Source organism: Nyctibius grandis, chromosome 3, assembly GCF_013368605.1.
Source record: "Nyctibius grandis isolate bNycGra1 chromosome 3, bNycGra1.pri, whole genome shotgun sequence".
Lineage (NCBI taxonomy): Eukaryota > Metazoa > Chordata > Aves > Nyctibiiformes > Nyctibiidae > Nyctibius > Nyctibius grandis.
The window spans coordinates 57614344-57626440 of NC_090660.1; the positions used below are offsets into that span (position 1 = coordinate 57614344).

General features: G+C 34.1%; 1 protein-coding gene across 4 annotated transcripts in view; it reads right to left on the minus strand.

Moving 5' to 3' along the window:
• Nucleotides 1-680: 680 nt before the first annotated feature.
• SMCHD1 (structural maintenance of chromosomes flexible hinge domain containing 1) overlaps nt 681-12097 on the minus strand; it is an 89552-nt gene continuing 78135 nt past the window's right edge. For 3 of the 4 annotated variants that reach the window (XM_068395847.1, XM_068395848.1, XM_068395845.1), the window contains 9 exons: nt 11044-11129; nt 9964-10086; nt 9504-9694; nt 8574-8683; nt 6870-6940; nt 5012-5183; nt 2821-2979; nt 1987-2104; nt 681-1001 (listed from right to left, as the gene is read on the minus strand). In XM_068395847.1, the coding sequence (XP_068251948.1) occupies nt 884-1001; nt 1987-2104; nt 2821-2979; nt 5012-5183; nt 6870-6940; nt 8574-8683; nt 9504-9694; nt 9964-10086; nt 11044-11129 (1148 nt within the window). In that variant the 3' untranslated portion in view covers nt 681-883. Of the gene's footprint in view, nt 1002-1986; nt 2105-2820; nt 2980-5011; nt 5184-6869; nt 6941-8573; nt 8684-9503; nt 9695-9963; nt 10087-11043; nt 11130-12097 lie in introns of those variants that run through there. The other variant, XM_068395849.1, reaches the window with a different exon arrangement.

Consider the following 12097-nt stretch of genomic DNA (forward strand, 5'->3'; position numbering starts at 1 on the left):
TTCTTTTTCTTTTGTGACATTACCATTTCCTACTACAATCCTTCTGCCATAGTTACATTTTTGGTGTCAAGGAACAGTTTTTGATCTGCTTAAGCAGTAAAGTTCTTTTATGAGAGTTGTGGTAATACAGATGTTGAAAAGTGGTTAGCATTGGTACAATATTGTATCTCATTCGCACCCATGAAGTATTCCTACTCACCACTCTCCCAGTCCATAAAGTAGCCTCCTAGCAAACCTGTTACACTTTTCATACTCACAAGTTACTACTTTGTTTTTTCCATTGGCACTGTCTGAAGGAGATATGAATTCTCATGTCAACACCTTGGCCACAGCCTTACATATCAGCTTGTTGTTAACTGTCTGAAGACTCTACAAAACGGCTGTGGTTAGATCTCAGTATATCACTGCTCAAACCCTCCCTTTTAAATTGATATTACCTTGACACTTCATCCATCAAAAAAGAGCAGTCCAGAAAGTTCTCTTCCTGAAGACAGCCAGGGATGCTTTTAAAATGAAAATCGCATTTCATGGCACAATCTGTTGACTTAATTATTACAATCTATTGTATTGGAAGCGCTTTGTATTGAAGCAGTTTTATTGAAAAGATCGATTTTTTTTTATAAATAAAAAAGGATATATTTTAAACTTTTTTCACACATGAACATAAAAACTCTGCAAGCTTTTAGAAATGAAAATTAACTATACAAAAATTAATCTATCAATGTTAAATACTTACATTTTTGTTACTACTAACTGAAATACATTTGTATCTTCTGTAAGTATAAAAATCTTCATAGTAATGGGTAATACAACATGAATATTTCCTTTAACTGAATGTATTCACATTTTCAATACATAGCTATTTCCAGCAAGTCTCATCAGTCTATGCCTTTCTCTTCCGTGGAGTTCCATTAAGTTCTGAAGGGGATATCTGCAGTGGTTGCTGCTGCTGTTGCTGCTGCTGCTTCTTTGTGGGAGAGGAGATCCATTCTTCTTCAGAGCTAAACAAAAACATAGCACAGTAGATTATAAACCAAGCCCTTTTTTCTATATATATATTACATATATGTCTTTAAATTTTTATATATATTTGATATAACTGATGCAAAAGCACAGAGCTCCCATTAGTATGAATATTATAAAACCCAAATTTTGTGCACAGCTTCTTATTCTTGTAATTATTGTTAAAATTAGCAATAGCATCAGGCTAACATTAGGTAATTTAAATACATAACCACTTAAGTTCTACATGTGGATAAAAAAAATTAAAATAGTAACAAATATAAATAACAGACATAGTAATACAGTGAAAACTCATTCTAACATTTACAGAACACAACTGAGTAAGATTTAAATAATCTCAAAAATATGACCATAGTTCAGCAAAGACAATGACACAGTCATAAGGAGAGCCAGTTCTATGTCATTTTAAAGATACAGACGTACAGATTTCCCTGATTTTATTTTGTGTGTACACACGTTCATTGGCCACAGAGGCAATGCAGAAGTAGATACACAGGTAAAGAGATAACTGTGTTAAATACTTTACCACCAGCTCACCTCTGACAGTTACTTAGAAAAAGTTATATAAAAATTATTCTTTCTCTGTTCATCTGCCCAGTATTTGACATCGACCCTTAAAAGAATTTACAGACCAAGCCATCTCAAATATTTCTGGGGTGTAACGGAGCTGAATATACCAGAAAATATGGCGAATGTGAATGCAGAAAGATGCCAATCAATCAGTTCATAAAGAGAAACAGAATTAGCAAGCAAATCTTTATATCAAGCTTAATAACAGCAGAAACTTTAAAGGAAATAAAAATTACCTTGAAAATCAGCCTTACGCAAACTCTGCTCACTGTTGGTTATTGTATACAAATACGAATTAAAAAAAAAATCTCCCACGCAAAAAAAAACAAACTAGCTTTTGCTTTGAATTCAGGATATGGGAAAGTAATGACTAGATTCAGAATATAGACTTACCTATACAATTTTTTTACTGTTTCTCTTCGCATTCTTTTGGAAGGGACAGGGGTGTCAGACATATCTAACATTATAGGCTGAAGTAATGATTCAGTGACTTTATCCGATGGAGTCATACCTATGAAAAAATTGCAAGTAAGAACAAATTTTAAAAAATATTAATTCTATTGGTTGTAAATGGGCCCTGTAACAGTAGTGTTAAACCTCTGAAGTAAGGCTTTAGACATGCCGTAAATTTCATAGTTATCTTATGGCTGAAATTAAGTTTGAAGATGACAGGTAAAAACATTTGCTTCGTTTACAGTTCTCACAGAGTAAATGTTGTTTTTTTAAAATATATTTTGAAATATCATAAATTATTTCATATCTACATAAAAACCATTTCTAACTAAGAAATACTATTCTTGCAGAATTAGCGGTGTTTCTTTTTATAGTACAATGTTTTGATTGTGTTTCCTTAGCAAAAGCAATTCAGCTCTCTACTACGCAGTCATTTCAAAAAGAATGTCAATGTTCTCTACAACTGGGCCAGCCAGAATGATAGTTATATAATCTCATATTAGTAAGATCATAGCTTCATGTTCACAAGACGCTAATTCCACACTTTTATTATCTGAACACATTACAGGGCAGTGCTGGTCTAGGCAATATCCACAGCATCATACTACATAGAGTTTTTCTATTCTTTCCCTAAAATGAGACATCTCTAAGCTCTTAATTTTAACAATCTTCCTTCATAGTTTGAACTTGTTAGTTTGTAAGAGCAGAATACCTCTGGATGCAGTTAATGGTTCTCCTCCTTTAGGACACCAAAAATGTAATACAATAACCTACCCAATTTTTGTTCTATTAGCTTGAGGCTTTTCTCTTGTTCGGCCAGTTCCTGTTTTTTCTTTTGCATTTCTGGAGTGTTAAGTGACTGCAAATGTAAATCAAGGTCCTTATTCGCGTTATCAAGTTTCACCAGTGCTGTACGGTATTGCTGAAGAAGATCTAATTGAAGAATAAAATAATAAAACACAAAACAGTAAATAAGTGGTCATTTTGATTTAGAAGGCTATCTAAACAATCCAGACAATGTGTAAGATTCACAAGAAAATGGTATCTTTCAAAAGCACTAGTTAAAAACACTCACCCAAACTTACAGTGGACCAGTGGCTATTCTTAAAATGACTATAAAGACAGACTGAAAAAAAAAAATAAATTTTGATTCCTCTTTTCTTTTTGAGCCTGTATCTTAGAACATAGTAAAGTACCAGTGAACTCTGAAAATGACATGGCAAACGGGTATTTTTTTACACTTCTCGTTGCTTGTGTGCTCTAAACTGAATTCTCTGCCTTTGATGTCATTAAGTGTGCTTGTAGTATGTTTTGCTTTTAGTGCTACAAAGCTGAAGCTTGTATTACTGACTTGAATTCTAGTCCACCTTGTGGAACAAGAGAACGTTTACTGAGTTTCACTTTGTCCCACCTACAGAAATTTAAACAAGGACACAGCAGTAGACTCAGGTAAACAAGGGCATATTTTGCTTACAAACTTTGTTCCTCTTTTAACATATGAGACACAGAATTTTTCTTTGTCCAGGCACTGAATAAATATGTCAAGTAATAAAGAAAGGGTTCAAGCATGTTAGCCCAGGCTCATTCATTTTATTTTGTGGTGAGTATGAGGTAGCTTGCACAAAGCTTAACTGAACACTAAATTACCTTACATTTGCCACAGGGTGAAAGCGTTCACATAGATAGTTACTGCAGATTGACAAAAGGCACTGTAAATTCATAGTACAGTTTATTTTAGAAGTACCTTGTCAGTGTTATCACAGTTTAACTACTTTCCTTTTATGCTACAAACATAGACTATCAAGTCAGAACTAATGTTAAGGCTGAAATTCAGTTCAAAACAAGTCCTGTGTAATAAGGTGCTGTCCTTTATATGGAACCTCAGTATTATTTTCCTTTAAAAGTCTAGTAACTATCCAAATGAAATTAAAACACACCCTTTTCTTCTACCATGATTGTTCTTGTACTATATTACAGACAATTCCAATTTAATTCACATTGGGTAATAACTGAGTTCAACAATTGAAAATGTGTTGATAGACAAATATAAAGTGTGCTAAAACCAGCATATTTCAGTCTGTAGCTGAAATGCTTACTACATTTTTCCTACATGTAACATTTTTACTGAAATGCCTAGGAAAGATTTCAGTCTTCTTTCTCCCTCAACTGGTCAATGTTAAGTAGTTTGCTCACATATAAGGCTACTCCAATAGATACATGTGTTCTCTCTCTCTCGTTCTCTCTCGTTCTGCCCCGACCCCTCTCCATTGCACTTTTCTAGGAATACTTGCATGGAAAAACTTCATGTCCTTTCTTTTGAAAATTAAGTATTTAAGAACAACCTTGTTTGTGAATAAGACTTTTCAATGTTTTACAAACCAGTCAGGTCAGCTGTTACATGTCAGAATCTGCCACCTTTTAACTTTATTTATAACCTTTATTCTGAAAGGAAGAATCCAAGCACATAATGAAATATAAGTGATCCCACAGGAAATATAAGGTATCTTCTTGTTAGGGAAATAATGTAGAAGATGTTGTGCATGACTGATGAGAACAGGAATTTTTCTACCACTGCTTCATAGAGCTTACTTGTACAGTAAGAAATTCTAAATTGAAATAGTGTTTCTGGAGGAGAAAGACCTGAAACTTGTTTTTCAAGGATGCTGGAATTCAGTCAGCTTAAGCTTCTCATGCCTGCTGTTTGAATGATTACCACTGCTTATACTCTTTCTTTAATAAAACTAAGGAAAGGGGGGAATTTATTAATTTTTTTTCAGGAAACTTAATAGCTGTAAGCTTTTAAGAAAAGGGAAATTCATAAACAGGACATTGTACAGGTAATATTTCGTACAATAACTTTATGATAAATTTAAGTTTTCCTTTTTATATTACATAAGAGAATAACAAACACAGGCAAGCAATATAATTTTGGAAGTTTCGTATTTTCATGACTTCATTAACCCACCTATCTGTCCAGAGAAAGTAGAGTAAAGTTTTGGTATGGGTGCTCCAAATACCATTCCTCTGAGTTTGTCCATTGGAGGAGCTTTATTCTGAAGGCCTCCAAATTTTCCATTGCTGCGAATCCTGTCTCCTTCCCTAGTCAGCAAAGTAGGGCAATGTGTAATTTTTACAACCTACACAGGTACAAAAAGTGATAGTAAATTAGTAACTCCATAGAAAATCTAAGTTTTCAGTAATGCTGTTGTGAAGCTTTGTATCTTTCAACTATGATGCAGCTTGTTCTCTAGTGAGAACGTATTTTATGAAATTACATTTCATGACCTTTGCTTTCAAGCAGTAGAATGCATATATTAAAATTAAACAGTACTGTCAGTAATTATGAAGACTAGATTTTTTGTTTGTTGTTGGTTTTTTTTTTTGTGTCCTCACATTTTAACAGAACTCTGGAGGCAGAATTTAAATCTATACTGGGAAAAAGCTAGTCATCAACATACACTGTGAAGCAATGACAATAAACATTAGTGTTGATAAAAAATGCAAGCACTTATTCAATTATTTGATGAAGATTGCTTTTTTCTTTTCCTTTTAAAATGCACAAGATTTAAAGCATCTAAATTGCAAGGGATTTATTTCTAACATGTTCAATAAAACTTCCATATAGTTGATGAAATTTACCTGTGGTGGGTGACTGATACAAATGGGGTGACAGACTAACCAAGTGAAATGACCCAGACCTCATTTTGAGAAATGACCACATATACAAACTCCTGACCCAGACGGTCAGTCTCCCGACACTGATCAACAACAGAGATCTGACTCTCCTGTCTTTCTTTTTGATTTTGCAGTAAAAAATACTTTCTGATGAAAGAAGCACACAGTCTTCACAGTTGACAAATGGTAGCTATTTTTTCACTTGATAGACATTGAGATGGTTATAACACATGATGAAAATTATAATATCAATGTCAATCATCTGTTTTTTACTATGACTATATCCATACTTCTGAGACACTCTTTAGAAACATTCAAGACAGTCCTTGTTCCCAGGTTACTAGCTAGTGGTAGCCAATAAAAAGGGAAGGGAATCACAGAACAGAAGAGCTGGTCAGGCCCAGAGCACACAGCAGGAAATCGGTGCTGCACTGACTGTGAAAGATCGAATCAGGCAACCAATTTTTGATGCCACCAGAGGTTCCTCATTAACTCATTGTTCTCTTAAGAACAACCCTGCAGTACACTTTCTTATACTTCTGGAGAGGAGAAAAAAATATTAATATCCAGCCCCAAAAGCTGAATGTTTAATCAGTACAGTTCTACATTCTTATGCTGAATCATTATTTCAATTCTAGCAAACCTGTAAGCTGAAACAGAAAGTGCCCAGTATCAGGACTTCCTCAGAGACTCTTGCCTCCTAAAATGTGTCCCATTAAACTTAAATAAAATGGGTCAGAAAAAGGTCTAGTAAGTTTCACATCAAGATTTTAGTCATTTTAGTGGATGTGAAATTTTATCATGTGCCTCAGACTCCTGTGTTTTATTATACATCCAGGGACTAGGAAAGTACTGAAGAACTTGCATTTAACACTAACAGCAAAACTAAAAATGTTTATCTTTAAAAACATGGTCCCATGCTTCATGGCAACATTCACATAATGGAATTTGTTGAATGGAGGTAATTTTGTCAGTGCCAATAATAAAAATTTCATTCACTGTTAAGTGCATTGAGACCTACAGACACTAAGCACACTTCCAGCTAATGCAGCATTAAAATTAGCAATTATTCTAAGTTTGTAATGTATTAAATATGTAGCTATGCAATATATTTGTTTTTTAAAATATCAAGAATAATAGAAACATACCTCTTTTCTGTAATGGTTGGCAGCATCCAAGTTATCTATAACGATAGTGTCACCCAAGAGCATCCCAAACACTGAAAAATGTAATTTTTTGAACCATGAAATTTATCTGCAACAAAATAACTTGAGTTTTGAGAAATAAATTCTGAGGCATCATTATTACAGCTTTTCAGATAAGTGCAAGTGAACTAGCATGTGCATGATTCTTTTTCAATGAAATTTTATTCTCAGATTGAGACAAATAGGCAACCTTCTGTTTTCATCAAAGAATTCATAAAGAAAAAAATTCAGTATGTTTAATTGCCTTACGGCATAATTGACTATTTTCCAAAGTACTTTCTTGATATCTTATATTTACATTTATGAAGACACACATAATAAAATCCCAAGTTTTAGGAAATTATATAAATGATAATTTTTTTAAGTCCTCCTTGAATTGTGTTCTCAGTTTTTTAATATTCAACGGGTTATCAAAGAAAAAAACCATTCACAGGCTGACAATCCAACTAAGTTTAAGACTTTTCTTCTAATAAAAGACTGTTCTATACAAAGTCTAACTTGATGTAGCCTTGCACGAGATACATCAAGCAATGTGGTTTTTAAATTCCCCCAAGGGACACGAAGAAGAATTTATAGATAAAAGTCTAAAAAGGACTAAATATTGTTTTTTATTAACAGTAGAGAGGAATATTTCAATACTGGGAAGTTGTGAAGTAAAATGAAAAACTTATTGAACTACTTTCAGATTCCAACTCTCTATATAAAGGAGTAGGTCTACTTAATTTAATACGAAATAGCGTGTAGGAAAAGGTAGGTTCTGCTACGCTGTTAGAAAGAGCGAGAGGATGATGGTTTCCTAAATAGAATCTGCATAAAAATCGAAAGCTTATTCTTACTGTAACTACTTATGCATAACACATATAGTCATGTACAGTTCAGTCTGGGTGTACATAAATCTATGCATTACACATTTTTGAGAGGAATAGGACTGGAAAAGCAGCCTAACAAAAGCAGTAACTTCTGCAATATGGAAATATAAAACTAATATCACGATTGTCAGTTTCTGCTTATATGAGCTTGGAAATAAGATAATACTGCAGTAATTTAAAAAAGAAAAACCCTCTAGTATATATAGTAGAGAAAATAAAAATAAGACAATAAGCAGAAGACAGTGGTCATTGCTGAAATGTTCACAACTGTTGCTTGCAAATACTTAACGCTAATCACAGAATCCCAGAATGTTAGGGATTGGAAGGGACCTTGAAAGATCATCTAGTCCAATCCCCCTGCCGGAGCAGGATTACCTAGATCATATCACACAGGAATGCATCCAGGCGAGTTTTGAATGTCTCCAGAGAAGAAGACTCCACAACCTCTCTGGGCAGCCTGTTCCAGTGTTCAGTTACCCTCACTGTAAAGAAGTTTTTCCTCATATTTATGTGGAACCTCCTGTGTTCCAGCTTGCACCCGTTGCCCCTTGTCCTGTCAATGGATGTCACTGAGAAGGGCCTGGCTCCAACCTCATGACACTTGCCTTTTAATGTCCTAATGTCATCCTCTTTTTACAAGCAGACATCACAAGGAACGTACACGGGTATTTGCAAATGCCTCAGTGAAGATTACGGAATGGATTATGATTTGTGATGTTTCTGTATTTAATTTACTAAAGAGAAAGAAGTTATGAACAATTTCTTTAACATCATTTACCTGTTTGACAATGCTCAACATTATCTGGAAATGTTAACAGATCTCTGGCAAATACAGGATTTCCAATAGGTCTGAAGAAGATTTCTCCGTTTCTTAAGTGAGGCAAAGACCTAATTAAAGAAAGAGGAGAGTGAGGGAGAAGAAAAGAAGAGGAAAAAAGTAATTTGTCCTTATTTCATTATTGCTCCTGATAATCTAGTCAGAAATCTCCAGCTGAACTGAATGCATCTTAACACTTCCACATTAGGTGCTAAACAATCCCAACATGAGCTGAAATGCCAGTTATATTAAAGATGCTTTGGTGAAACACTAATCTGTAATGAGACATATATCCAATAAATTCATATGACTAATTTTATGGAAGTTTTAATACACTATTTTATCAAAACTGAGATTTTGGACCTTATAAATTCATCTGCACATCAAATCTTTTCTAAAAGGCATTCTTTATGATACTAGCAGTCATCTTCATATGCAAATTATTTTCAGGCACAGAATTATTATGTTTTCCTGTATCTTCCAGGAAACCAAAACAGCAGAATGAATTTCTATTACTACAATGATTTCATAGAATGTACTCCAGAATTGGATTTTTAGAAAAGTTAGAATTTGATTTGAAGCACTAGAATTATTTTTATAAAGTTCCTACTCTAGAAAACATGTAGAAGTGAAGAAAAATAAATGGTAGATTGTCTTCTCTTTTTAACAGAAACACCCTATTAAATAAAGAACAATGCACACCAGTTAAAGATCTAAAGCTATGATCTCAGCTAACATTTCAAGTGACATTACTGTTGCTACAATTATGAAGCCAGAAATTTTATACTTTGAATCTTCAATAGGAGTAAAGTTTAAAAAACAAATTAGACAAAAAAAAAAGTTGAGGAAGTATGTAAAGCAAAAGCAGAAGTTTCATTGTTTTTTCTCTACCTGTTCCAATCAGGGAGTGTCTTCATGTAAATAGAATCAAGGGGTAATACTTGTTGTCGACCTTGAGTTTCATCAAAAATAGAACGAGCAGCTTCAGTAGTCAGTGTGACTACACAGTCCATGTCGCTTGCCAAATGCCAAGAGATAACTTTTGCTGCTTCGTTATCCTCAATTTGAGCTAAATGTGCAATCTGTACCACATAAGTTAGAACAGTCAAAATGAAAGCCAAGACCACCTCCCCTTTTCATACTAATCACAATCATCCTGCAACTTCAATCAGACATTTAATTCCCCTGTTGATGGCTCTGTTAGAAGAGCTGGTCAACTGATGGGTTGAGAATGCCATCTTCTTTTTAATCTCCTCAAAAATTACTTGCATATTCAGTTGGCTAATTTTCATCATTACCACTTCCTGAAACAAACAAAACCCATCTGAAGGTTCTCTGAGAGAAAACTCACCTTGCCTAAAATATCCTGGTTGCCTTTTGGATAGTTTGGGAGGGTACAAGTTCGCCTTGGCTGTTTCATTACTCTTTCTTGATCCAACATCTTTTGTTTTATAAGAGAATCCATATACTGAAGCTGAGAATTAAAATTTAAAGTAAGCAAGCATATATCATTGGGCTGAGCTGCAGAAGTAGTTACTTTACCTGTTGTCAATCAAGTTCCTAACAAAAAACATTCAATAATCTGAAACAGACTCTTAATATATAGGGGACCACTGCATATAATCTCAGAGGAGAGCAAAAAGAGGCACACTGCAATTGTGACTATGAACATTTTACTACTACTTTTTTTTTCTTAAAGACTTCAGGGAGCTTTTCACGAAGAGCCACCAGAGCTTGATGAGAGCCAAAACTGAAGAAAGTTTAAATCAGCAGGAAGAGACAACCACAAAAGTACAAAAAGAAACCATTTTAGAAGGGGATTATGTCCAGGTCTGAAAAATTTAGCCAGCAGGGGAACTTGGGTATCATGATTGCAGAACGTGTATAATTTAATTCTACTGATTTGTGATTAATGATGGTAACACTTGTTTTTATTTGATCTAAAGACAAATGATTGTTTACATTTTTTTTTTCCAAAAAGTAGTTTGAAAACTTTCTTTAAAAAGTTTCTTTAACATATGAAATTCTTTAATTCTCTGAAAAGAAATGTTTTCCTTTGGTCTACTTATGCCAGAATACATCCAATATTCATCAGCCTGCGCAAACGCATTATGAAACTAGCAGTACCAGTAACACAACTGGTAACCTTAGCAGAAAGGCAAAACCAATATCAGGACATAAAAGAGAAGTTTTTCTTATTTCTCTAGTAGTTTCTTTAAGAGACAGTCACATTAGCAGAACAGTAAAAAAAAAATTAAGCTTGCCATTGATCCACAAATTTTCCTCATGGCTTAAATTTTCAGGGTTTTGGTAACAGGTGCTTGTGTATATACCAGTGAGATTCAATAATGTTATATAATGATATCAATTTCATATTAAGATTAGATTTATTTGTAAGATGTTATAGAGTTTAGTAAGAAATAAGCCATACTGTGTTTGTCTGTGGTAATTCAATTTGGTGTTTTTTCAGTTCATTCTTTAGGTAAGTTTCTCTTGTTTCAGCTTCTTTAACCTGACCTGAAACCAATAAAATCAACAGAGAGTAAGGAAATATTAGAAAGCAATGGAACACTTCTTACAGAATTTCTTACAACTTTTCAGAATCTTGCCACCACCCACAGCTGATTCTATCTGCTTCTTAATTTCAGCACAGAATGTCGGGGTTTGTCCATAAAGATCTTGTGATTTGTCCAGCTTCTAAGCAATTTCAGAAGCTGCCATCTCCTTCAGCTTCAGGAAGCAATGGGGCCAGTCCTTAGATCAGTCTAGTAAGCTCTTTTTTTCTTTTAATACTCAATTATCTTTCCAAATGGTTCTCCAACAGGCAAAATGGCAAGAGGGAAGGAAAGACTGGTAGCTGGCACTACTCTCTTTTGTTTCTTATATGGGACACCACTTTCTGGACATTATTTCCTCAACTCTCATATCTGAACTGAGGCAATTTTCAAAACAAATGAGTAAACAGGTGAGTTCTTTCCACTCTATTCAAACAGGTTTATATCTGGAAATGTTATTTAAGCATAAAGTATAATGTTTGCTCCAACTTTCTCTCTAGAGATGTGCAAAAATCTGCAAATATGGAACAAAACTTTTTGCCTTTCACACTGGAATTCAGGAATTTGCATCCATAATGGAAACATGCAGTAAGCAAGTAACAGAAACATAGCCCTGTACTAAAATTACAAGAAACAGCAGCATCTTCTAATTCCAGCATGCTTTATTTACATTTAGTGATTATTTAAAATAAAAATTCAAAATGCACCTATTAAACCTTCTGATTGACAGACAGGATGATTCAAACAAAAAAAATAATGCAAAGAAAACATTTCCTTCACCTCTCCCATTCCCGCAAACCACTGCCCTCAAACTGCTCTGCTGTTTAAGACTTTATAAAGGATTACATTTGCTGAAGAACATAGAGATAAACAATGAATAGCTACACAATAATTTTGAATAATGTACAACATAGGATCAAATGTGGGGAG